The 27,994-nt window shown below is 41.1% G+C and overlaps 1 protein-coding gene across 2 annotated transcripts in view; it reads left to right on the top strand.

Moving 5' to 3' along the window:
• Positions 1-27,994, top strand: part of susd6 (sushi domain containing 6) — a 32,953-nt gene that overhangs the window by 361 nt on the left and 4,598 nt on the right. Inside the window, exons 2-5 of one of the 2 annotated variants that reach the window (XM_022770171.1) lie at positions 6,598-6,783; positions 26,440-26,628; positions 27,165-27,359; positions 27,507-27,645. In XM_022770171.1, coding sequence (XP_022625892.1) covers positions 6,639-6,783; positions 26,440-26,628; positions 27,165-27,359; positions 27,507-27,645 — 668 coding nt within the window. In that variant the 5' untranslated portion in view covers positions 6,598-6,638. Of the gene's footprint in view, positions 1-6,597; positions 6,784-26,439; positions 26,635-27,164; positions 27,360-27,506; positions 27,646-27,994 lie in introns of both variants that reach the window. The other variant, XM_022770166.1, reaches the window with a different exon arrangement.

Below are 27,994 nucleotides of genomic sequence, written 5' to 3'. Positions count from 1 at the left end.
TAATAACTTATCATGGAGAATAATGAGTTGTCAATTTTGTTTGCTTGTTGTTAATTAAGCTAACCGTGAGCTGTGACAAACGTTAATAACTGTTAACGTTTGGGTAAATGCTGTATTTTGTTTCTGTCAGGACTACCCTATAGTATTCAGCTGGATATATGTTTTTATCAGAGGGCATATTCTATCATGACAAAGTGCTTAGAAATACTGTAAAACAGAAAAACCGGTTTTAGCAGCTAGTCAGTCCTGCCTTGTCTGAAACAGCTGTAACGTTACTGTATTGTTACATTTCGGTCATGTGAACAATAATCGCAAGAGGTTCGCTGGGGTAGTTAATAAAACCGTTGTCGCATAATATCCGAATTATACATGGTGTATAACCAATATTCTACCTGAAACAAAGCTCCAGCAATTGTGTGGGTAGCTATTTTACTTTGTTAGAATGAGGTTGCTTTGGGTTTGTCTTTGTTTTTGTCCGTCGTTATGTGTGTGTGTGTGTGTGTGTGTGTGTGTTGGCAGCCCACCACACTCTTTGTTTAAATAGCTCGCAGTACAGTTGCACGTGTCGAAGCGTGTGACTCTGCTTTAAGGGGCTGCTATGAACACAGTTGACCACGTCTGGTACAGTTGCAGGGATGTTTTAATGAGTTTTGATGGTCCCTTTCCTCAGATATTTGCGGTATACTGTAATTTCCCACTCCCGAGCTTTTGGTCTTAGAAAAGTTTCAGCGGTTTGCCTCGTTTAGTAAAAGATGACATTTTGCCATTGCAAAAGTCAGGGAAGTCCAAATGAGAGCTGTCGTTTATCATGAAACATACATTTCGAGAAACCACTGATGTTAAGGAAGTATTCAATTCCCACTAATGTTTCCACTAAAAATAGCTTCATTTTCTGTGTTTAATATAGGGCTTGGATTAATGTTTTCATCAAATCGTTGTTCAACACATGTTGTTATGAGAGTTGGGGAGAATATAAGTCTGTCATCTGTCCCATTTTGCCACATCATTTATATAGTCCATTGTATGTGATATGTACTGCTGTTACTAACATCTGTTTTCATTTTCGATTAATCTTCCAGTTACTTTATCAATTAACTGTTCAATTAGGTGGTCTGACCAACATTAGAAACAGTAGATTTTAGTTTGATTTTTGCATAAACTTGATGAAGTACCTTGATACGTCATGGTTTCATTTGCTGGATTAGCAATTTAACAATTATGTCTGGGTATTTCATCCATTTACAATTTCTCAATAGATTTTCCTGTATTAACTGATACTATGGATTAGTATCATATAAAAGTGCATTTACCATGATTTATGAATTTATCCATATTGTCCATCCATAGAGGTATTTTTTTTTCTTTTTCACAAAATTAATTATCACAACTGTAAATTCAGTCTGTTCCCATAATTATAAATCCACTGTCAGTGAACATTGTCCTGCTCCTAAGCAACTTTGTTGAGCAGTGCAGTGTTCACCGACCAACTAACATGCTATTTGCACTGAGTCATTGCTCCACTTTGTCGCTAGAAAATCAACCTGTGTGATTTTTAATGGCAGCCATTATTTTATGTGGTGTTGTGCCTGCTTCTATTATTTCCTGTTAGGTTATAATGTTTTTAATCCTATCGCGCCTCTGAGTTGTTGATACAGTATTTGAAGTGTTCAACAATATGTAATATGTTACTTTGCTGGACAGCGCTCTCTACTTTTTATGGCTTGATTCAAATCTAAATATGTTTTTCTTTGCAGAATTGATAGGAGTATTTTTGTGTTACAATCACTCATCTGACTTCCATTGTTTGGACTGACTTGTTTAGTTTTTACACTTTGTACATGCTCTGGCTTTCACAGAGTAACTAGCAGACATACAGTGTGCAGCTTTAATGGTTCTCAGTTTCAAACACATTGTGTAACTGCATTGAGAGTTTTATGATTCCTGGTCCAGCATTCAGAGGCTTTGCTGTTTGACAACATAGCTTAGAGAAAACATCTTGTGAGTAAAGATAAGAACATTGTTTGGCTTCAGTCCCATTCTCAGATTTTCCTACCTTTTACCACTGTCAACATAACATTTGCCATTGTTTCTCTCTTTTTTAGTGTGATTCCCCTTTCATTGTCTTGTTTCATCTTACTTCTCTCCCCTTAAGTCCTCTCTTCCTTATCTCTTTTTTCTCTTCTCTATTTTTGTGTCTGTTTCTGTCCCACTCCTTAAGGAAGTGCAGAAGGATGCTCAGGCCCTGTGGGGCTTAACACTACAAAATGCTTCATAACAAAGGGTCTTTTCAGCGCTGCCATGCAGAGTCCCATCTCTGGGCTCCCTCCGCAGGCCCAGACGGGCTCCACCAGCAGCAGTAGCATTGGGGCCTATTGGGTGGAAATCTCCTCTCGGCTGTTTCTTTGGCACACTGAGTGCTCTCTGTTCCCGGACACATGCCTGTGCTGCTGCTCTCCTTGGCTCCCTTTGCATTCCAGGAGCCCCGGGCAGCTGAAAAACTGCAGTAGCAGCCTGCTGGCTGGCTGGTTGTCTCACTGGTGTCTGAAGTGGAGAGTTGCATAGTTTTTTCCCCAAGTGGCGGACTAAAGAGACAAAGTATTAATGCTGTAAAAACTCAACTTTCTTAATGCACTGGATTGAAACATGGCCCACACAATCAATAACAAGCATGGCTTGACATAGCATCTAATGATTATTTTCGTTATTGACTATTATTTTGTGATGTTTTCTGATATTATTGTTTGAGCATTGAAATGTACAAAAACAGAACTAACGTCTGGCATAACAAAGGCATGTTGCTGTTCATAAATTTTTAAATGGCAACAGCGCATCTTCATTATGAGCTGGCCAGATTGATGATGATGTTTGATTTCAACACAGCTTCACAACAGCTTTGTTCTGGTTTTGGCAGTATTTTCCTCATAAGGGTGCCATTCCCCTCTATCCCGTAAATCTGACAGAGAGCTGCAGATTAGAGATTGTACAGTGTGCTCTGCTCCTCCATATGAACATAGCAGTAAGCTAGAACTGGCAACGCTAGTTTTGTTGGATGGTTTGGTGTCTAGTTTTGCCTCTTCTTACCCTGTTGCACAAAATGCTATTTTCTTTATTGGATTGGAACAAGTGATCACATTGATTATGGTGACCAATTAAGCCACACATTGATTATGGTGACCAATTAAGCCACATGCCACTCAGAGCTGACAATAATTCTTCATGTATTTTATATAGGTCTAGTTGTGTTTTCTGAAACTAACAGTATTTTGAAATGATTTAATCTGGGTCCTAGACTCACAGAGCTTTATTTAATATTAAAAAAGGAAGTTGTCCTGTTCTTTTGTATGAAACCTTGAAGTGTGTGCCTTTCTTGGATCTATGTGCATGGGCTGACATGTTTAAAATCTTCAGTGTTTTTTCTAATTAAATCTGTCCAGTAAGCCAGTTTAGATAACTTTTGCTTTGTGCTCATTTATACATTCCTTTAAATTGTCCTGCTGTTATTGCATTCACTTTAAAAAGATACATTCTGTTCTGTCAAATACCCCATTCTATTGGTACTAATATAAATGAAAGTAGTCGTACTGTGATAATGGCTTGAATGTCAGCCATTTAGAACGACACTGATGGCTGCACACGTTGATTGTACATACACCAATGTCATCACATGCCCTAAATTGTGATTTTGGTAAGCTAATGTTACATGGCTTCTTACAGCTGTGGGCAGGAAGTATTTGTTTGTGTGGTTTGGAACAAAATGTTGTTCCAGGAAACAGAAGGCTCACCATCTTTGGTGGTGTCTGACAGGAAACCCACACAGTTGCAAGTTTGAAAGTTAAACTTGACGTATTTCTGAGCTTTTGCTGTCAAACTGCCTGCTGTGTTATTAATCAATTAAATGCATGAACATTAAGTCAGCACATCATGAGATCTGCAAAAAATTCCTTTAAGGCTCAGAACTGTCTTGTTGTAACTAATTGGAACGCTGTATTTTGTGGGATACCTTAGCACAGAGTTAATGACTTTCTCCTTTCTCAGATGCTCTTGTGTGAAAGCAATTAAGCTAATTCTGCTTAAGTTTTCACTTTGCGATCGTACTGGCCGTTCAATACTCTGCCCTCAGCGCTCTCGGGAGGTCAGTCCTGCATTATAAATGCCATCCCAAGTGGTTATTTACATCCCAACAAGTGCCTTTGAACAAAACACGTTATTTTATTGTCCTGCCTTTGACTTTTGATTGTCCTTGATTTTTCTTAGACAAGTTAATGTAAAGCCTATCTGTAACCCAGGCCTTAGCAGCAGTAGTCTGATCCCAACATGGACAAATGAGAAAGCGTCTGTGGATCAAATGGCTGGCACAGGTCCCCTGCGTGTGTTTTTGACTGGCTGCCCTTTGGCTCAATGCAGCAACCAAACTGTCCTGCCAAAACTGACTTGCGTCACTCTCTCCCACTGGCCTGCACCACATGCAGGTATGCCTCACCATCCCACCTACTCTTGGAGACATCAGAAAGGTGGCAGGCAGTAGGGGGCCCTGCTGTTTGTGTGTGTTTGGAATTTTCTGCCAATTTAACTGATCTTCATATTTGGTAATTTGAAATCTAGCCTAGTGCAGGACACTCACACGTGGAAGCACTGGCAGTAGCATAAGATGTCCTGAAGTTGAATTGCAGCATGTAATTAGTACAGAAGGTAGACACACAGTGTCACTGAAACTGGAGTCAATGGTCTGTTGTGAAAACTGAATTTTATTATGACATTGACTAAGAAATTGCATTTAATGTGGATCCTTCACATTACATGATCCACTTAAGGCCACTATTTGCTCTGATGCAGTCCAGTGGACCCCTACCAGCATGTTGTGTGAATGCTACTGGCCAAGCATGTGTTTGTTCACTGTTACTTTCCTCATCATAGTAGCTCCTGATGGTATATGTGGCAGCGCCAGTGGCTACGCGGCAGCTCTGCAATCAAATTTGTGGCTGTCTAACTGCAGCCATGCCATTACTGTAGCCATTAGCTCAGCAGCCTTGTGTAACTGTAATGGGCCCGCTGCCCTCTCTTGAGGATATGCTGCCTGCCAGCCGGCTAGTTCCCTACAAAACGCAGCTACTGCTTCTTCATCCCAGTGTCGTTTAGGTTCCACTGTCCGCATACCCTATACTACGTGCATGTGCATGTCATTTACAAAATGATAGTATACATCTCGTTGTATCCCCACAATCAACCAACAAATGCTTTTAGGAAGTTAGTTAAAGTGGTAACACAGAGAGAGATTAGTGGAGAGAGGATGGGGCTGTTTTTGTCTGTGTGCATATGGCTGTGTTTTTTGTTTTTTTTGTCCCACTGATCACGGAACACAGCATTTGATTTTCCATTTACATGTTAGATGTTTTACATTTACAGAAACCACTTACACTGCACTTACATTGTGCTTACGGAAAAAAATCCCGGATAAAAGGAAAAACATTGTCTGCAATCTATAATAAGTGACGCAAGGAACAAAACAGAAGCTTATTATACTGATATTATTGGCTGATATTGGCTATAAAATACACTTTGCAACTATCATCAGCTTATAAAGTATGTTTGGCCATACGAGTGGTTAAAAAATACTGGGGATATATCAGCAAGAGGCACCTGATGTAGTTATCTTTACATAATATGTCCGTCAAACTCTATCACAGATAACAATCTGCAGCATATGGCAGCGTAGCATCACAGCTGAGCAGCCCGTGGAATAGCATCTGTTTATCACTCAACTGTAAAATACTGTGCCCTTTCTATCAGGACTCTTTAATAACTACATTTGAGGACTCCTTGCTTAGTAAGTGTTTGTTTATGCGCTTTTATAGATGCACAAACAAACTAATATTGAATAACTAGTAAATAAAGTAACAAGTTTTGCTGATCAGCGACATTGGCTAAACACTAGGGAGCAGCCTGAGTCAAAAACTTATTGAAATTTTACTTATTTTATGATGAAGCTACAGTAAAATGCAGATACTTGGACAAGCTCCTCCACTCACCGGCAGGGTTTTAGTAAGAGCTGCAGTTGTAATCGCTGTTTTGTTTTTGAGCTGATTCTCTCGGGCACATTTTTAGCCTCTGTCCCTCTAATGCTGCTACCTCATCAGCAGCAGGGATGTGATTCCCTGTTACATCATCTATGGCAGAGTCTAATTGCTGGTTCATTTAGATTTTGTGGCAAAGACAAGATTGGGGATCGAGGGGGAGATCAGAGTAACTCTCAAGCCACTGCTGCTGCCACTAGTAGATTTTAAAAAGGAGAGTTGTTGTCTGTCTCTCAAGGGGGTGGTTTAATTGTTTTGAGGAACCAACACATGAGAGCAAGAAGTACACAGAGTCATTCATTTAGTTATTGTTATCATCACTAATCCAATTGTTAGGTGATGCCGTAGAGAAAATCCTTTTTTCAGTCACACTCTGTTTCTCTTCCTGTCTTTAAAGCTCTTTCTCTATTCCCTCCTGTCTCTCTGTGTTGCTTTTGGTTACGTAATCCTTCGCTGAATGTTGATAGTAATCCGTGTCCTTCCTCCCCCCTCCCTCTCTATCCCTTCCTCTATGTGGCCTGGACAGGTTAAGCCGTAGAGGACTCTCGCTGGTCGCCAGAAGAAAAGATGTGCGATGGAATGGTAGCGTTTCAGACGAGAGCCCTGTCCTCCTCTTCTTCTCCCTCCACCTCCTCCTCCTCTCTAGCCCACAGGCTGGCTGCCTCTGCGCTTCTCCTCCTCTTCGCCCTGCTCCCTCATGGTCACGCATCAGGTAAGACACAGAGACACAGAGACACACACACACACACACACACACACACTCTTTCTCTCTGTTTCTGCTCCCACATGATACACATCGACTAAACCGCCATCTTCGCCCATCTGTTGTAAATTGATTGAGGTTATTTTTTCCTCGTCTTGCAGGTCAGTCAGATTAAACCGGTCTCTTTTACCCTTGGGTCGGTCAGGTTGCTCTGCCTCTGTGCGGCAGCTGAGTGCTCGATCCCACCCACTCTGTGAATCCATTCACTGCCCTAATGAGTCACAACAGTTTTCCTCCGCTATTGAGTGAAAGAGAGATGGTGTTGTCTGTGGTCACATTGCTGTCATAAGGTTTTAATCAGCCATGACATTTAGCGTCCTCTGAGAGCTTTTAGCGCGGCTAGACAGTTTTGGTTATTACCCCACAACAGCCCTCAGATCAGGTTTTTATTTCAGCCTGAGATCTTAGATAATTATCTTTGAATGTTAGGTATCAGGGTTTAAAATTGAATTGATTGTTATCTGTTGGAGGCATTGTGGTTCAGACATGGAAGTTAAAGTAAACAGAGGTAGTACAGGTATTTATCAGTCACTGCAGGACCTATAAAGCTTGTGTTTTTCTTCTGAAGGAAGACAGTCCTGATTGCTTGTACTCGTCGAACCCCTTCGCTTGTGCCAGCTTTCCTTTCACTTCAGCTCTCCAATATTCCAGTCCCCCCCCCCACTCACAAACACACACTACCTCCACACATGCACTACCCACACACACTCACACACACAGCCAGCTTGTGAAATGTGCCAGATGTCCTTGCCACAGAGAGCAGGCGGACTGTGTATGTATGAATAAGTAAATGTGTGTGTGTGTGTGTGTGTGTGTGTGTGTTTAAGGGTGTGAGGGGGCATCTGGGATGTTTGTAAAGTGTTAATTGATTTTCTTTCTTTAATGCCATAAATAAATGAATGTGTGTGAGAGACAACAGGAGTAGAAAGAGAGATGGGCGGATGAGAAAGGGGAGGGCACTTCCCAAGTGCATCATCTCTCTTGCTCTCCCTCTCTCTCTCTTATGTAACACACATGATTCATGTTGAGCCCAGAGGGCTTGGTATCGTGCTCACGTTCTGCGTCCAAAACACTCACACACATAACACTGCCTACCGATACCAAGGAAATGTGTCCTCAAATCACCAGCCCACGTGCTCCGTGTACTCTATGCGTGTGTATGTGTGTGTATGTGTGCAATCCTATCTTTACGTGTGATCTTCACGTACTCTGGTTATTTGTGGATGTTGTACATAGAATAACATATAAGGCTGTACCCAGAAATTCTGTGACTCAAGGTATCAAAATACAAACCCTACATCAACCGTGTTTATGATAGTCGGTGCATTACTTAGGGACAAATGTGCACCCAAGAATTTCTTTCCAGTACCCATGATGCACCTGCGCCTTTAAGACTGCCAGTCAATTGATGGAAAAGGACAGATAGTTCTCTAGACTCCACTGCAAGGACTATTTTCAACTGGCTTGGTTAAAGGCAGTGAAGTATATGAACTGTGATCTAAACTTTTCTAGACCTACGATCTCATGAGCTGCTTGAAGGAGACTGCATGGACAACACGCCCATTCAATCTAGTTTGTGTTCATTTTGACATTAGCATTAATTCATATTGTAATAAACCAAGTTCTCAGGAATGTAATGGAAAATAATACTCTGAATGAAATGACGACAATACAAAGGTTATTTTTCAGGTGCCGTCATAGCTGTGTATTTTTTAACTTTAGTTACTTCCTTATAGTACATGAGGCAGTTATTTATGCTGACTCACAGTTCAAGAGTTCTGGCTCTTCAAAATGGTGTACAGCCCTTGATATTTGCACTCTTGCGCTGAATGAATACAAGCTAAATATATTAATAACAGTGAATGGCTCAGGTATACAGGTTTCTAGGTAAACTGTTCTGAAACAAATTTTTTTCCCCAACTTGTTAATGATGAATGAGTATAGTATTTCATATTTCTGATGAGTTTTCTGGCATTTTCAATTCAGGCATTTTAGTATGAACTTAAATTTTAATCAGACATCACAAACAAGTTATATTGAGGAATGAAAGATTTAGAGCCTTACCTCCTTGATAACAGAACTAACGGGAAAAAAAGCTAGAAGATATTTTTAAACATAACCTACTGCTCCTTTCCAGCAGCTTTTCTGTTAAGTCCTGATCACGCAAGAAAGGAGATTAAACCGTAATGACTTTCATTGCAGTCAAGAAAACAAGGATACAGCAAAGGAAATGGAGTATAGATAAGAACAATGAGATGTACACACAAGAACAAGACATTACAACAATTACAACACTAAAACAACCAAGACATGAATTTACAGCATTTACAGCATCCATGTATGACCTGAAATCCATAGTTAGTCATCATGTCATTAGTTCTCCTGTTCACTGGCCTCTCTCCTGCCCACCATACATAATTCACATAGGTAATCCCTTGACGTGTTCCAGGGAATTTTCATGAATATGAAATTTCATCACCGCTGACAGGCTTATTCCAGACTCATACAAATACCTGTGAGTGGTATGAATAGAAATGGATACTAAAAAATATACTGTACAGTATTTGCGTACTAGAGCAAAAGCTCCAAACACCAGAGACCAGAATACAGCACAGAGCAGCATCAAAGCTGTTTCTGGTCTGTGGAGGTTTAGGTTCCACTTTTGGTCTTTTTGTAGATATGTCTCTTTTAAGGAAATTTGGCATTTCAGTGATGGTAAATTAGATGGAGAGACGGGATGATAGACCGTAAAGGTTGAGGCATTCTTTGCTTCCCCTTTTGATTCCTTGAACAAAGAAAGGAATAGCTTTAAGCTTCTCCTTTTTGGTGGTTTCATGTTGTTTGTGGAAAGGTCAGGACAACGATTTCTTGTAACTGTTAATAAGTTCTGTTAGGACATAGTGACAAAACCTCTTGGAGCTGAGTTATTTTTAGAACCAATCACAGTCCAAGTCATGTCTTTTTTATCTGTTGTTCAGCTGTTCATTGTAAACAAGATTACCAGCAGGGTATCTGCTGAGCTAATGTAAATGGCTCCCTCAAATTTGTGTTTGTGATTACTGCGTATGATTACATTTGTGTTTATGATGCACGGACATTTTTCCAAACATAGCAGCAACATGCTAAACAAAACATCTCTCCATTCAAGCAGAGTTCCACTAAACACACACATTACAGAGCAGCACCTTGGGTTTTGTGTATGAAAGGATAAATGGCATTGGTCTGGAGGATTTTCAGGGCACAGTGCAAGCATCACTTGTTTCATGTCTTTTCTGAGTCTATTTGACATCCCACTAATGTTGCCTATACGGAGCTCAGTTCCTAATATGATGTCTGTTCCTTACAGTGAGCCTTTGTGGTTTAGTTCAGAGGAAGTGGGCCTAGACAGTGAGTCAGAACTGAAAGAGTGAAGATGGGAAATCCGAGCGCCAAAGGGTCTATTCACATGTTCACACGGCATGTTTTCAGCCCTAACAGTGTTATATGTAAGGAGGCAAAATGACTCTGACCATCGTTGTGGGTCCAGTTAAATAGATAAACGATGCCCTCTAAAAACCCATTGTCCTGAGTTAAAGCTTTACATGAAAGTGCCTGCTAGGACCAGAAGTCTCCCACAAACAAGCCTGCTGTGTGCTCTGTGAGGCAGTGACGTTTATGTATGTTTATGTGTGAGAACGGGAAATGGCTTTCCCTGGGCCTGGAAGAAAAGTAGAGTCATAGGGTAAAGAAAAGAGCAGGGGGAGAGGGGAGGAGAGCAAGAAAGGAAGCAGAGAGCTGCCTTTCTAATTTCCTCTGAGATTTGTGTTTGTTTTTAACAATCGATTGTCCATTCTTGGCTTGAGTTGAATAGATTCCGCTCAGCCTGAAGAAGACCTATTGCACAGTCAGATCCCTTTGTTTTGGCAGTTCTTGAATCAGTGTGTATGACCAACCCAAGGATATGAAGATGTTTTCTCGAAAGCCAAGTTGCTCAAGGAAAAAGACCCAACAACTCTCATTTCTCTTTAATAACAGTGGAGGCTCAAGTGGCTAGCATAGCGTCACTGCTCTGACCACAGAGGAAAATATCTGAATGAGCCATGCCCTACTTCTGGCATCTTCAAACAGCTGTAGTCTTTGAAACTTGTTGCTTTCTGTAGCCAAACAAAATGGTGTGTGTGTACAAAGAAGCCACAGTGTGCAAGTCTGCCTGCACACTGTTGGTTTTCAGCCCTAGCAGAAAAGTTTGTTAAATAGGATGGGTTTACAAACAGTGCAGCCCCAGGGGGTGAACAATGGGTCCTGTGCAATTAACAGTTCAAAATAGTCCCCTGAAGTCCTGTTCGCACGGCATTTTGCAGGCAAGCAGGAGTAAAGCAATACGTTGGCTACTGGCTCCTTTCTGAAATGTGAGAACAAAGAGGGCTTTTAGGGGCGGTGTTGGAAGCCACAGGCCAAACCACAGCAAGCTGCAGCTCCACTAGATCACCAGTCTGCAATTAGGACTGCTAACTCACTGTGTGTGTGTGTGTGTGTGTGTGTGTGTGTGTTTGAGAGAGAGAGAGAGAGACTGGGTATATTGAGCACACCACAGCCCCTTTTCTATGATGTCTCTGTTCTTCGTTTTTCTCTCCCTCTCTCTTAAAGGCTCCAGCCATTAGCCAGGTGAGACCGAAGCCCATTAGCGGCAGTCTGGTCGAATCCATCAGCCTTTCTCTTTCATTACCTGTGTGTTTATCACTTGAGCCATCACTCTCTGCTCTCACCCTATGTCATTTAACAGCTCTCCCACCCAATCAAGCCCTAAAGGGAAACTTTAAATGCCTCGCCAGACAAAGAAATACACCATGGAAACAGATACTGCAGTGCGGACAGGCAAGACCATTTCATCCACTTTAAACAGTTGACCAGACAGTTCCATTACTTTGTGAAGATCCCAGATGGCCAGGATTATTGTTAGCTACACATCGCCCCCACCCGCCTGCCAACACTTAACTTATGATGTGATTTTCATTTTTTGACTCCCACTTCAATGTTAATTTTTCATTGATGTTTCTTTTTCACATTTTTCTCTTGACATATATATTTGTGGTTGCAGTTTGTGTGAGCAGTATTTTGACCACACGCTGTTATTTCTGATGACAGCTTTATGTTAAAGGTTAATGAATGTCGAAGCAGGGAGTGGTGGTACTGGCAGCACCATTCACACCAATGGTCAAATCTGATTGCATACAAAATGAGTTTAGATACATGGAGGTGCATTTATAACCAAGCTCTTCATGGTTATTTTATCCATGCTAATGCTGTGAATTTAATGTTAAAACCCACACAGTTAGTATTCACTCACGTTGTTCAAAGCTTTGTTTTTGGGCCTCTCTCCAGAACTTGGGGATTATTTTAAAGTTACATTAAGGCTGGGGAGAGGAGATGCAGTTTGTAAATTATTTTCCATAGAAATGTGTGTGGTTGTCTGAAGCAGCAGGCAGTCATAATGATTTCCAAAGGGCCTCATCTGAGGGACCAGCCTGCTGAGGAGAGGACATCTCTGACTAATGAGCTGCTAAATATATCCCCCACTCTCTCCTGTCTTCTGTAGCTTTTGCTTCTGTTCTGTCTTTTACTCTTTAATTCATTCTTTTTCTTTACTTTCATTCTGCATCTGACCATCTTTCTACTTTCTAGCTTTCTTCTCTGTTTTTTTCTGTGTATTTCTTGCGTTTGCATTGTCAAACTGTCTCCTCAGAAACTTGCCAAAGCACAAATTCATGTTAATCTCTTTCTTTTTTCACTTTTTTTTTTTAAATCTCCACTCTGTCTTCCGTTTTCTTCATCAGTCTTGTTTTTTCCCTCCTCTTTCACCTCTTTGATGTGTGTTTTTCAGGCCCACTGAAACATTGTGGGCCGATTTTTCGTCACACCGTTAGTCAACAACGGCATCATGTTCAAACATGTTCATCAGCTTACGCATAAGGCACCAAGCATCCTACACACGCATGCTGAATTTGCCAATTGTTGAGACATCCACACTGTGCCAGTCTGTGAACAACCATGATCACAAGTCATAACAGCGTTACAACATGAATGCTTCTCTGTCAACAGTTCAACAGGGTAAAAAGGTGATATTTTGGTGGAGGTTTTTACCCTTTCCCCATAATCTTATTTGGGAAATTTTAGACTAAACTGATCCTTTGCAAAAATATCCCTATTTTGCTTTGTAGATCAAGGAGAGCTAAGTTATTTATGTAATGTTGGTCACAAAATAAGGTGCACTTCCTATAGCTGATTCACAATAAAGCCTTTTGCCAGTAGAAGGCTTTTAATGTGAAGAAGCAGCAGTACATGTTTGGCTTTCCTTAGCAGTATCTCAAAACAGCAATTACAACTCTAAATCACTGAAATTCTTAGGTTAGACAGAAGCTTCAGTACAGGCAACTGGATATCACAAGACCATCAGTTTAGCACAACAGCAGTAATCACGATTATCAGCTGATACATTGGAAATACATTTGTTCGTGCCTCAACATGCCGTAGCTGTGGCAACACAGTGGGAATGGGGCAATATCGCACTGCATCATGCACAAGTCCCAATTCTGTTGATTCAGCTGTTAGCTTTAGTCCAACTTTAGCTTTGTCAGTAGCTCTCATCAGAAATTCTGCTAGTTTACCTTACCTAAAGTGCAAGGCTACTCAAACACAGTCAGTCTTAGAGGCATAACAGACAGCAAAATAAATTAAACCACATGATCTGACAGACTTGCTCATACTGAGCTGATGGGAAGGGCTGTGGTGTACATGTGCTGTCCTGTCACACTGTTTCTCTTTAACTGATTGCATTTCTGCAGAAGTTGCTCCGCCACTGCTTTCCTCTTTTTACGCAATTTCCAGTTCGATAGATGTTTAATAGAGATTGTAAATGAGGAGAAGAGAGAGGGAAACACACCAAAATTCATGATTCTTAGCTGATCGTCCTCCAGAGGGAAGTCGGAGCATAGAGCTGGATTCAGAACAGCACCCCTGGAGCTGTTAGGGAGTAAATACCTTCCTAAGAGATACTTCAGTGATGTGCATGGTTGCTGACTTGTAGGCCTGAACTTGGGTCCACACTAAAAGCTGGTTTCTACATTACCCTATCGACATGGCTAGAATTCAGTTTTTACTGATATCTCATATTTGCCAACAGGATGAATTAACATTCAACGTTTCCTCCCTACTTCTCATTATTCTGTGTTTTTCTTTTTGCCCAGTCCAGTCCAATCCCGTCCCTCCAACTATCCAGTCCATTAGATGGAGTTGTGAGATGTTTAGTGGCCAGTTGGCTTAGCTCCACTCTAATACCCTCTGTCCTTATTACATCATCTGTAAACAGCTCTCTGTAACAAACAGTAGCCAAATGGCGAAGGTCTTTGTATAGGCATCACTGGAGTCCATTTGGATAATTGTGTCAGGATTTATGAGAAGCGTGCATATCTCTGTGTCTTATCTATTTTTATATCTGCATATCTGTTTGAACAGGACAGTAGATTTACAAATGAATCTTTGAATTTATATTCAGTTCAAAAACAATGACACATGGCCATCACAAACTATCAGAGGTCAAAGATGTCTTTAAATTGTTGGATTAGTCTGACCCACAGCCGAAAAGCTCCAATAATCAACTTATAATAATAAATGGAGAAATGTGAGCAACTCTAAGAATTACTTTTTTTAAAATAAATGACTGCAACAATGGATTCGACTAGCAGCTTGTTTAAGCATGTTATCTTTGACAGCTTGAGCTTGTGTGTGTGGGCTGAAGTCATTGTTACTATAAATGTCAGTTAGTCTTGATCACAAATTTGATCATATATAACATACTTGGCACATTTGAAAATAACTGGAAACCTGTGATTTCTGTCTGACATATTTCATAAGTTCATAAGTTGAGGCTTAATGACTTCAACATTTATTTCAGCATCTGTGGGTCAATAACTGTTTGTTTGCTGTTTACTGGCTGTGCTTCCTTTCACACTTTACACACACACACACACACACACACACACACACACACACACACACACTTCTTCATGATGATAAGCAGTAGTTTCTTGGAAGCACTATCACTGGACTTCCTACTGACAACAAACTTTCTGTGATCCTGTGTTTTTGGCTTGAGAGAAATTTGTCTACCGGTATTTTTCCATTTCTTCATTATAACAATGTCAGGTTTCAGTATTATATTCTTGCACATGTATCTGTATCTACCACTGATATTCATAGCTGACAAAACTTTTACTCGGCTTTTACTTTAAGGCTAATGGATAGTTGCCCAGGAACTTGATATACTTCCTTGGGAATATTTTTCAATGTTCCTGACAAATAAGCTGCATCTAATCCTAGCTCTTCTTTTCTTTTCAGTAGAACTGATGTAGTGATATACCAGTGAGTGGGGATGTCCTGATACAATTTTTTTGCCCCTGATCAAGATCCAGGTTCTTTAATATCTAGCATCTCACACACTGAACATAGTGCATCACTTGCTAATGCATGTCTTTTATATGCTCAGCTGTTTATATGCTCACAATGGGGTTCATTAGAACATGGGTCCACTGTTTTGCATAATGACAGTTTCTGTACCCAGAGCAAACAAAAGTTTAGAAATAGGTCAGTCTTGACATTATGTAGGCAGTAGGATTTGTCAGTAAAATGCCAGGATTGGGGTTCGCCACTAGGAAGATAAACTGCACTTAATGTTTTTGTCAAGTATGTCCTTTGATCAGCTTCCCTTTATGATTAGGAGATCTATAGCAGTTTCACTTTTTAGTGGTCTATGGTGTATGTTAAGAAATCTGCAATGGTCTATAATGTATACTAAACACACAGTATGTTGGCATGTAAGAACCCACTGCTCTTACAAAACACAGGACACACTCTAACAACAAATGGCATACCACTTCTCTCAGCAGAGCAGACTGTATGTGTTAAATAGGCTACTGATGCTTGCTGCCATTTGTTCACTCTCTTGATGACTTGCTCCAGCAGTTGCTCTATCAAAGTGCAGTTGGGCGTCATTAGAATGATGATGGACATTGGGCTGTGACAATGACTGCATTGTTGAATCACTGGAGATGCAATTCAAAATGCAGGACACAATCTCTCTCTTCCTTGCCGTTTTTGTTTTTGACAAAGATATATCACGATAATCCTATATCCTGCTGTGTTAACAAAACAGAAATAAACAATTATTGTTGTCTTAGAAGTCTTCCTGCTCTCTGCAATATCACTGCTTCATTTCTCCTAGCCAGTGTGTTGTGTGTAGTACGATATGTGCTGTGCTATTGCAGAGAACCTGTTCACCAAACAACCCAGGCGTGCCGGTAAAGATAAGTCGGCCAGAAAAGAACAGCCAGCTGCAGACTAAGCTTTTGTCTTACTACAGTTTTTAAAAATTTCCATACTATTACAGCTCCGGACAGACTTACACTGCCCTCACCAGTGGCTCTGGTCCTACTAACACATCAGCGTGCCGGCTCTGGTAAGCAGGGTTGGGATTATCTCCCTGACTTTCACCTTCAACAAATGTCCCAGGCTCAGCACTCGTATCTCTGCTGGCTGGCAGGCTCAGGCTGCTGAAATATGATCAGCCCACAGTTGCATTGACAGTTTTTTTTTTTTTTTTTTTTTTGGGGGGGGGGGGTGTTTTGTGTGTGTATGTGTGTGTGTGAACACATGCACGTGTGTGTAGGAGGGGTCCCACACACTCTTTTGTTTTCCTCTGAAAGCTGAGAAGAAGGAATGTCTGCCTCCCAGCTGTCCTCTGGAGTGAGGGTGATAGAAGAGAGAAGGGGGAGCTCACTGTTCGCCTCCACTAACATCCTCCCATCTGTTACTCGAGGGCAGAAAGTGTGTGTATGTGTGTGTATGCTTGTATCTTAGGGGTTGAAGAGAGGGTCACACAATGGTGGTACTCCCCCTTGCCCTCACCCTCTTTGGCCTCTTATGCATATTTAACCCTTCAAATGCAAAGTTGTCTGTTGTGCTTTTCGGAGGCACGCTGCTAAAATCTGTCACTGTGCCCCATCCCTCAGTGAGTGGGGACAATGGGGTGTAATGGCAGTACACGTGGCTTGCTAAATGCATTGCAACAGCAGGGGAGGAATGGGTGGGGAGAGGGAGGATGTTTCTGTCTGTTTAGAGACTTCCTCCACCATGGGTGTATGCAGTCAGTGTGTTTGTTTCTGTGTTGCAGCTGCAGGAAGAGATGCTATGAGTGGTCGGCTAAGTTCTCTGGAAATGCTCTTACGGAGGCTCACAGCTATTTGACTCATGTTTTGGGGCGTATTTCCTGTTTACTGTAGAAATGACACTGTTGTCTTTGGCACCAGTGTACAATACGGACATCACTTGGCCTTTGTAGGAGTGTGTGGTGATGACCTGAGTGCTCACTGCTCTGTCTACCACTCAGATTCATACCCTGTGCCCCTAACCATTCACACAGCAGAGATAGGTTGTCAGTGAGTAACACAAACCTGCTGTTTACAAAGGCGCCTTGGGACACTTGCAACCTACACTTGCATAGTGAATAAACTGTCTGCCTGTATCTGTGTGTACTCAGGCTTTTTTATAAACGTGCCAGCACCTCCCTCACACTGCCTCCCTGTTCTTCATCCTCCTCTTCCTACTCCTCCTCCTCCATTTTTCCTCAGTTAGGTCCCTCAACCCTCCCTTTAAGGGCCCTGGATATGGAACAAAAGCGCTTTTTGGAAAAATGGGTTTCTTGTTTTGAGGTTTTAGCTTTGTTCTGCATTCTTTCTTTCCTACAGTAATACAAGTCCACCTTTTTGTTCGCATTTTAATTTCCCATGACCTTTCCCCTTGTTCAATAAAACGTGCTTTAGTTCTCTTTCTGACTTTCTCTTCGAGTCAGTGCCGAGCTGTTATGAGTGAACAGAATGTGAAAGCAGATATTTGTGTGTGTGTCTGTGTGTCAGTGTTACGGCATGATGACCTCTCAGTTGCGCACAGTAGAACATGACACTGCTAGTATCGCTCACCCAGACATCGAGAGTCCCATGTTACGGCCCTGTGTCACCCACCCAGGTCGATGTACTGAGTCGTGTCATATCATACTGTTTGAAGTGTCACTCGCTGAAAACTAATATGTGATGTTTGTGTATGTGTGAAAGAACGAAAGTGAGGGCAGAAACCTTACTCTCTACACACATGTATATCAACATCGTATCACATTTTGTAGTTGCACTATGACTGTCTGGAACAGATTAACATAATATCTGAAGTATAGTAAAATGTACGGATCTTTTCATTTTGACTTTTATTACACTGTACCAGTCACTTTGAATTTTAGGATTTGATAGACTCGTATATCTCAGCTGTGTCATATTTACCACCTAACTGGGTCTGTTTTTCTAAATCATAATTAAATGAAGTACATTTTTTATGCCTCTGTTAGACTTATATCTCTAACAAAAAATGTTTAGTTGTTACCTTTTAGGCTTCATGGCGAAGCCCCTGAGTATGTTCACAAATTATGGCCATATCATAATCGTAGAGTCTCCTAGGTTTGCCAACCAATATCAACAGAGCCTCACTTAGAACAAATGGAAAGCCTGTGTTCGCTATCCTAATTTAGGGGCAGTTTACCTCAATTTAATAAAAAAAAAAGAAGCAGTTATATACCCTTGCTTCTTTTAACAAATGTTGTCTGTCTGTGTTTTGTTGTTCTTGTATATGTTACTATCCTGACTATTTATTATTTTGTGCTTAAATGTGAACCACTGTAACATTGTTTTGTTAAGTACCATACAGATAAATCTTTACTTTAGGATGAAAGTTACTCTATATATCAATTACTCTACTCATTTTTTTCCTAAATTAATCGCTTATTTGTTTGGCCCACAAAAATGTATACCAATAGTGAAAAAATGTCCATCACAAGTCTTCAAATATGTTTGTCGAGCCAACAATCCAAAACCAGTTTACTGTCATTGATGAAAATATTCACATTTGAGAAGCTGGAAGTAAATTATTGCTATTTTTGTTTGACAAATTACCGAAAATATATTAAAATTGTTGCAGATAAATTTCACATCAGTTGATGGTCAGTACTTTTTTCATTGGTTGTAACAAAGGTAGGTTTAATAAGACGTTCTTGAAAGTGTCTGGTGGCCTAGTGTTCAATATAAGTGTGATATAACCACAGCGCCCCTGTTTTGATTGCAGCTGAGGACCATATCATTAGTTCTCTCCCCATCTTCCCATATTTCCCATCCTCAGCTACACTGTCAGCTGTCTAATAAAGGCAAAAATTGCCAAAACATAATCTCAGAAGAAAAAGAAAATAAAATTCCCCCTGTCTCTGTCATTTTTGAGCAACAGCTATCCACCAAGAGCAGAGCTGAATGGTGCGCCATCTTATTCTTTCTAGCACTATGGCACCACGGCCTCTGCTGCAATGTACTGCACTCTAATAACAACAGCTTGGCTAAAAATCCCATGGATTAGCGTTAGAGACTGGGGAACGTGGCAAAAAACAAAAACACCCTCGTCCCAAAAATGACAGCAACATCATCAAAAACAACAACAGAGGACTTGGAGAGCGGCCAACAATGCAACAAAAACATATTTACCAGGCCAAAGAGAGCATCATCATCCCCTCGGTCTTTAGCTTAATCCAACGCACAGCCCCCCTTAAGCATATATTCATGCACACAAATTCCCCTGCTTCCCGACACACTTGAACACGGGCGCGCACACATATAGTGGAAAACACACCCTCTTTTATGGCCTATTGTTCTACGGAGCAACCAAACAGCTGGATGCAGAAGTCATCAGTATCTGATCTGCTTGAGAGCGCTCCCAGCTTGTAATAGAGGATAATTAGAATTTTAATTTGCCTGGGCAAAGAGGGCTAAAACCCTTGTCTTCCCCCCACCAGGGTTTTCCTCAATCCTCCCCCTCCCTCCAGCCCTTAGCGGGCGAGTGCCATCGGTAACAGATGGGGAAAGGGAGATATTCACAGCCAGGCAGACACTTCAGAGTAAGGCAGGGGATTTTAACGCCCCCCATGGCCCGAGTCTCCTCCAGCACAGCCTTAAGACGCTGGGTGTTGGGATTAGCAATCATCCTCATGGGTGCTCTGTCCTGGCCCAGTCCTCCCACTACAGCACATGTGTTTCTCCAACCTTTTAGCAATTAAACTCTTTGATCAGCTTACAGTTGTGTGCCCAGAAGATTTCTCATAGTTTATCCTTTTTGTATGTCCATTTTAGTTAATTCAATATGGCAAATGCCAAATCTTAAGCAGTATTCAGGTCTTCAGTGGATATTGAAAGCAAACATGTGATAATCTGACTTTAAACACAAATCTACTACACATTTCTGTAATTTTTTTTTATTGATGTAAGGGTTTTTTCTTACTCACACCTTTCACTAGTTTTCACAAAGCACTTGTGACTCTGTTTTAGTCATTATTGTTTTCAGCATTTCTGAAAAACTTGTTCTCTTGAGCAAACTCTTAACATCAGACCAGTGGGAGAACAGCTTGTGTTTAACTGTGACTCATTCCCTTCCTCATAAGCACAAAACATGGTGTGCTGAAATCCACTCTGGCATTGCTTCGTGCTTTAATCAGTTTTTTTCCCCCTCTGTGTGTGTGTGTGTTTTCAAAGTTGGTATTCAATCTAGGCTGAGAGGGTGATGGAAAGGGGAGAGACGGCAAGGTTATATATCTTTACCACTCCACCATCTCTGGATACTGAACCAGGCGTTCATTCTTTCCTTTAACAGAGTCTCTCCGTCTGTGCTAGCCCAGCCCACGGTGTGGTATGTACTGTAGCAGCCTGCTGCCTCCTCTTCCCATTGTTGTTGTACAGAGCCTCTCCCTAACATGCGGAACTATTGGTCAACCTGCCAAGACATGTCTCTTTTTGGCTTGTAATTGCTCTGGGCCACAGTGCTCCATGATGCTGACGTTTTTCTGCGCTCTTCCCCTTGCTGCCTTTCTCCCCTCCCCCTCTTCATTCTTCTGTTTGGATGAAGGGCACATTTTCCCGTCAGTGTGTGTTTTCAGTTTCTCACTTACTCGCTTTTTTTTCTTTACCTGACCTCACCCCTCAATTTTTTTTTAGCTAAACTCAATTATTTGAAGTTATATATATTTATATATTTGTCTCATGTTCTTGTTCTAAGGTAGGCGCTGACTTCTTTTGACAAGTATAATCCCGTGGGAGAGTGAGTTTAAGTTACATTTCTTCACTGCTCTACGTTTTACAACCACTTTTTGACATTTCTTTATCTTTCCAGATTTTCTCTTCATTTTCACTTTTTAAGATGACATGGGTTTGAGTTGTGCTATTCTCAAGGGATGCAATGTGCAAGGAAAGTGTGTGTGTGTGCATTTATGTATATTTACTCTATATTTGAGGTCCATGTTGTTGGTTGGCACTAATACGCAATGAATGTGACAAAGAAAAGCAGCAAATTACTTTTTCTGTCGATCAAATCATAGAATAATTGACTAATTGTTTCAGCTCAATGAAACATGACATCAGAACCAGCATAGTAACATAACCCCAGAGGTGCTCTGATATATTAATGTAACGTTTATCAGCTTATGTCAGCTTTTAAAAGTATTGTTGGCATCTGTCCAGAGTTGTTATTATTACTGTGTGAAATGGACATTCTCTCTACAAGTGGTTCAGTTCATAGTATTGTTATGTTGGTTAAAAAAACACCTTAAAAGAGATACTGAATGTCTGTAAAGTTGCATATGCGAGGTATTAGTAAAAATCATGTTCGTACACTGTGCTCTTCTATTTACTGTAATAATGTATTTGGCTGTGTGTGTTACAAGGCAGGTAAAGGCTTGTAAGTGCTTGTGTAAGTGCAGTAGGTGCAATGGCATGACATTCGGAAAACTAGCTGGTTTGTACAAGTTACAAGGTTTTCCTTGTGTGAGAGGGAGAGCCTAGTTTATTGGGCTTCTGAAATGATCATGGGTTTCAAAATGGACATTTTATGGCTTATAGATTGTTTGGACTCCAACCCACAAGTTTTGTCAATCATTATCAATGATAGAGGAAGAAACTAATATAAAAGGATCCTTGTTGAATTTTAGCAAAACAAAGGTCACGATGATAGCATCAGCAGAATTGTTTGTTTTGCTAAAATAAATCATATTGATTTAACTTAGGCCACATCCACACAAATACATATTAGTTTTAAAACACATCACTAAGTGTTTGCCTGGTGTCCAGAATACTCCAAGATCCTAAAATGGAGACTTTTTTGGAAATGCTACTTTTAGTTAAAGAATCTGGGGTTGCATTTTAGTCTGGACAGGCAAAAACAATGACACAAACACCCTCCTTGCCTACTGATTGGGTCTTATCAGTCACGACTACAAGCAGTGAATGCAACATGGATAACAAATCCTGACCTCATTGCCTTTGCTAGCAGCTGTTAAATTCTGCTCACTCATTCTGTTTTCCTTTTAAAATGAAAATGTGTTAGTGTGGATGCAGCCTTAGTTCCAGTCCCCTCCACCACCCCCTACCATCCCCAATGGTTCTATGCTGCCCCAGGGGGCTTGCCGCCCCCCCCCCCCCCGCGTTTGAAAATCACTGGTTTAGACTGACCTGACTTCAATGACCTCTGTGACCTGCTGATCTCTCTGTTAGAAATAACCCTCAACTGGGTTAGGCCTGACACTATAACTATTTCTTAGTGCTTCATCAACAAACCCCATGCTAATGCAGGGAGGCTCCTTGTGAACTTAAAAACAACAAAAACAATAGAGGATTTGCTTAAATCTACAAGAATAACTAGCTTGCCCCATTCTGTACTTAAAAATCTTGTACTTGATGAGGACATTGTCATCCTTTAAGAGTTAAAGCCAGATTATGCTGCATGTCCTTCCTTCTGAAGCTCATCCCTTGGTTTCCCTCATTATTTTTATCAAGCAGCACATTTACATACAGTATGTAGTTTGATCTAATCACTGTAGACTTGTGGAGTGTGGAGGAAGCTTTTGTTACAGTTAGGTTTTCAGGTACTGACAGGGTCCAGTATTTTAAATACATGGTATGCAGCATGATTACAGAGTTTTTCATCCTTTATTTAAGAGTAACATAAATCATTGTACTGAAATGTGCCCATTCATTTGCGTTTGCACATGCCTTAATCTCTGAGAAAATCCTGCAGACGAGAGAGAGCAGTTCAAAAGCTAAAGATGATGAAGCCCATTAACACTCATCAGTCTTCTACAGTTCTATTGACTGCCTTGCAGTGCTCCACAAAAGATGATAACAGTGGCTACTGGTGAAAGCCTATTGTCCAATACTGCACCCTAAGGCCTTTTTTGTCCCCTGCTGCTTCCCAGCCTGGGGTCATCAATTTATCACCTTTACCACCTCCATTAGCACCATCTCCTCCTCAGAGGGCCTTTAGTTGCACTGAAGCAGTTCAGTGAACAACTGCTCAGGTCATGGTGTCAAATGGCATCCTGAAATGTGGGTGTGTAGGTTTTGTTTCTGTGTGTGAGATCAAAAGTATAGATGTGTTTGAGGACGAAATATCAGTACTACCTTAATGCACAAACTGTGTGCATGTTGTATCCTATTAAACAAACCTTCAGCTTGTGTTTGAGACATTAAACCAGACTGTTTGTCATGGCTGGATACTAGGTAATCACAGCATATGCTCCTCCTTCTCTGCAATGAGCTAATATCAGCTGATTTATCATTGCAACTCTAATTTTAATCAAAGTAGTTGTTGTGCTTTTGTGTGTTAACAGGAGATTCAGTGCGGAGGATTCCTTTCAAAGGATGTTTGTTCTTCAGTCTCCTTGTGAAAGATTTAGAAATAACTAACAACATGGGGCTGAAATGGTTAATTGATAAATTGATAAGTCAACATTCATTCATTCATCAACTGAAAATTAATTGGCAAGTGTTTTGATAATACAGTTGATTAAGTCAATTTTTAAGCAAAAATGGCAAACAGTCTGTTGTTAATTTAGCTCCTGAGATGTGTCTTTGTCTTACATCATAGTTCAATATATTTTGGTTTTGTGCTCTTGGAGAGACAAAACAAGTCATTTGAAGATGTCAGTTTGGCTTTTGGGAAACTGGATTTTCTGACATTCTGTAGACCAAACCATACATTGATTATTTAATTCTTTATTTAATAATCAGCAAATTAATCAATAATGAAAGTAATAGGTAGTTGTAGCCCTATAGCAAATGATTTTGTGATTTGAGAATGATAGAATTTGAGAAGGCCAGCCCCATTATCTACACAGGTTTCACATCAATAGCTGTGTAGTAGATCTATAGGAACCAGGTGGTAAGTCCATGTTCCACTTAGCAATTCTTGAGCACACACAGCAAATCTGCCCCCATCTGAATTCAATAACACACCCTTTGGTATTACATGACTTAGTCCTGGGAGTGTCTTTGTTTGTGGGTGTTGACTTTGTTTCTGTGTGTGTGTGTGTGTGTGTGTGTGTGTGTGTGTGTGTGTGTGTGTGTGTGTGTGTGAGTGTGTGTGTGAGTGAGAGTGTGAGTGAATAGGCGCTCGCACATTTGAGTGTTTGCATTTAATCTTGTGTTGCCAGCTTAGAGCGCCGTTTCTCCCCGGAGATTAGAGGATGTTAGAGGCACTGCTGTGGAAATACTCTCTTTCAATCTCTAAACAGACACAGAGGCAAGACAAAGTGGCTGTTTGCAATGTTGGTGTGTTTGTTTATGTCAAGCAAGTGGTAAGGCACTGCAATAGACCATGGCTAATATGATTTTATAAATGCTCAGACCCAGGATTAAATAATGAGCCATATGGTCATTAGTGTTGATGATGGTATTATTAATGTTCTTTATTGTGGGGGTGTTTTAAATTTTCTCATGTTTGCGCCTTGTTACTGAGAAAAATCACTGCACATCATGTAATTCCATTTAATGAGTCAGACAGATAAGATTCACGGATAAAGCACACACAAAGTCTTTCATTTACTATAACAGATTTAATTTATATATGATAGCCCAAAGGGAATTTAAGTGTTTAGACTTAGTACTTAAAAAAGTTCCACTGAAGCAAAGCCCAGATTCTTGCAGAACCACTTATCAGCCAGATCAGTACTAATAAAATTGGGCTGTCACTATCTTATGCTCTCCACAGAACCTTGGTCAGTCATACTTAAAGTAAAGTCAGCCTCCTGCTGTTGTGTCTCAGTTTGCACAGGTGTCACAATGTTGTGTCAGAGTGTGGAGTTAGATTCTCTGCTCTTGCCAGATTGCAGCTCCAAATGTGTGTGTCTGTATATTGACATGTGTGTTTGTGTGTGTGTGTGTGTGTGTGTGTGTGTGTGTGTGTGTGTGGACAGTGTTTAGAGCTGCAGGAGTGCAGCACCAATTCAGATAATTTACTCTTTCACTGCGATGAAACACACAGGCACACACACACACACACACACACACACACACAGGCACACACACACACACACACACACACACACACAGGCACACACACACACACACACACACACACACACATAATAAGCTGGCGTGACATTGCAACATCATAGATGGAGCATGGGAAGGTGGATCAAAGCACAATTAACTTCAGGTCTTCTGCTCATCCTGTCTTTATTGGCTGGCTTAGAGCCTCAAGTCTGTCATTAGAGCCAAGTAAACAAGCTTTGCTAAAGAACCAGTCTCACCACCGGAGAGATAGACCAATGTTCGTGCGAGATGAACACTGTCTAATGACCAGAAGATATTCTAGGGTAATTAGATCTATATGAAGCCCCTTGTGACATTTTAATCCACTGTAGGCACTTGAGATATTCTCTGTACTTCACAGCATGGCTGTCTCTACCTAACTTGTCATGTTGATACAGTGCTTCTCCCTTGCCTGTGTAAAATGCAGCCTAGTTTCAAGTAACAATACCTCTGAGCTTTAATTATCAGCTCAGCCTGTCAACTTGACAGTTTCCCTGTGAAAAGTTGTTTGACCCAGTGGCAGCTGCCTGCAAAGGAGACCAGCAGACATTTTGTGTCAGTGTAATGATAGAACTGCACAATATCCCAGCAGCCCTACATTGATGTAATACTAAAAATTTTAGAGTCACTGGAAAACTATCAAGGTTCTCTATTAAACTTTGATGGGGCCAGCCACAACAAACACACTATTAGTGATTGTAAATACTTGGTTTATTTGACGTAATATTGGTACATAATTCTTCAAAAACCTAGACCACGTGTGCGACAAATTGTCCTTGTTTCCCCAGCAGGCCTTTAATACATGGAAATCCCTGCATAAATTGAAAACAAAGATGCTACATATCCTGTCTAGAGGCAGTCTCAACTCCGTTAAGGTTACTTACATACCTTATAATGAGCTTGTTACCTTACATTATTAAAATATGGTTCAGATTCCCAATTTGCCTGCTGGCCTGCAGCTGGTAGTTCCTTACATAAGCAGCCAATGATCATGAGACCTGCCTAGAGCCAGAGGAAGAAGCTTCATATCTTACTTTTGTCCTATTCAGGAAGCAAAACCTGGAGTGATTCTATCATTTAGGCCTTAAAGCAACCAACTAATTCTGACTATCTTCACTTGTTTCTGTGTCTTCAGGTTGTGCGCGGCCTCCCGGCGTGCAGCACGGAGACCTGCTGAACCAGACCGAAGCTAACCGGGGATCTTTTGCCCCGGGCACCCTACTGACCTACGGCTGTGAGCCAGGCTACACTGCAGATGGACCCACCACCATCATTTGCACCAGTTCCGGAGCCTGGTCCCATCAACCACCACGCTGCATCAGAAGTAACGGTGACCGAAATTCAAAAATACATGGACACAACAATCACAATACGAGCAACATAACTGAGCATTCCCTGAAAGCTTCTTTTACTTTTTAAAATGGTCATTCTTGGCTTATTATGCTTATATGCAAGTCTAATTTGTCTGTGTCTGAGAAGAAATAACTCCAGCCTATAGAGATCCCTTACTGCCACCCCATGTATAAGTACATGGGGTGGCAGTTGTAATAAGGGGATAAGGAATTTCCTAAAAAGTCAGCTTTATGGACTTTTGAGGTTGAGCATGCGCTCTAACAGACATGACTGCATTGAAACTGAAATATAACATCAGTTCCATAGCACGCAATATCATAACACAAACAGTGAGGTTGTCCTTGAGAGCCAGCAGGGAACACTGGGAAATTTCAGCTAAATCTGAGCATTTATTAAGCCACAGGAATCAACCCCTGACCACAGGTAGAAATTACAGCCAAACACATTTTCTGTACACAACAACAGCCGTGATTGTTAAAAATCTCTATTGCCTCCTTATCTTCCCAGTGTGTGCACCCCCCACTGAACCAGAGAACGGGGGCTACCGCTGTCACCCATCTCCCTGCCACCGCCTCACCCAGAAGACCGTCATCGAGTACTTCTGTGACGAGGGCTACGCTCTGAAGGGAGACTACAAGTTCCTCACCTGCCAGAACGGCGAGTGGGACGGTCCCATGCAGATTAGCTGCCGACTAACGCAAGGTCCTTCACCTCAGCCTCCGTGTACCTTGTCTTTGTTTGTAGTCAAACATGGCCTCATGCAGGAAATGTAGTACCAGAATCAGTGAACCACATTCTCACGTCCTCTCTCTCTCTCTCTCTCTCTCTCTCTCTCCTTGATCAGCTCAGACAAAGAGCCAACTTCTCCGCTGGGTATACCGGCTCTGTCTATTGTGGCATCCACAGCAAGTTCTGTGGCACTCATCCTGCTTTTAGTGGTGCTATTTGTTCTTGTCCAGCCAAAACTCAAGTCCTTCCATCACAGCAGGTAAGATACACACAAATTGCTACATTCTTACCCTAAATAAATACCAAATCCCTCAACTTCACCATATCTGTATTGCAACGCCAGACTCAAATTTTGTTTCAAATTAATTGATCAAAACCTGTCTCATGCCAGTGGTTATTAGTGGCAGATTTTTATGAAAACTGAAGACAGATTCCAGCTTCTTACATCCCAGATCTTACTTTGGTTGTTCTGGCTCATCATTTCAGTTTCACATTTTTTATAGTTATAATAATCACACACTAACTCCACTCAGCATATCTTTACACAATCATGTGCTGACTGTATGTCTGCAATAGATTTGAAGCTTAAAAAACACACACACATACAC

This window comes from Seriola dumerili, unplaced genomic scaffold (genome assembly GCF_002260705.1).
Source record: "Seriola dumerili isolate Sdu_G_001 unplaced genomic scaffold, Sdu_1.0 BDQW01000025.1, whole genome shotgun sequence".
NCBI lineage: Eukaryota > Metazoa > Chordata > Actinopteri > Carangiformes > Carangidae > Seriola > Seriola dumerili.
This window is presented reverse-complemented; position numbering and strand designations above follow the sequence as displayed.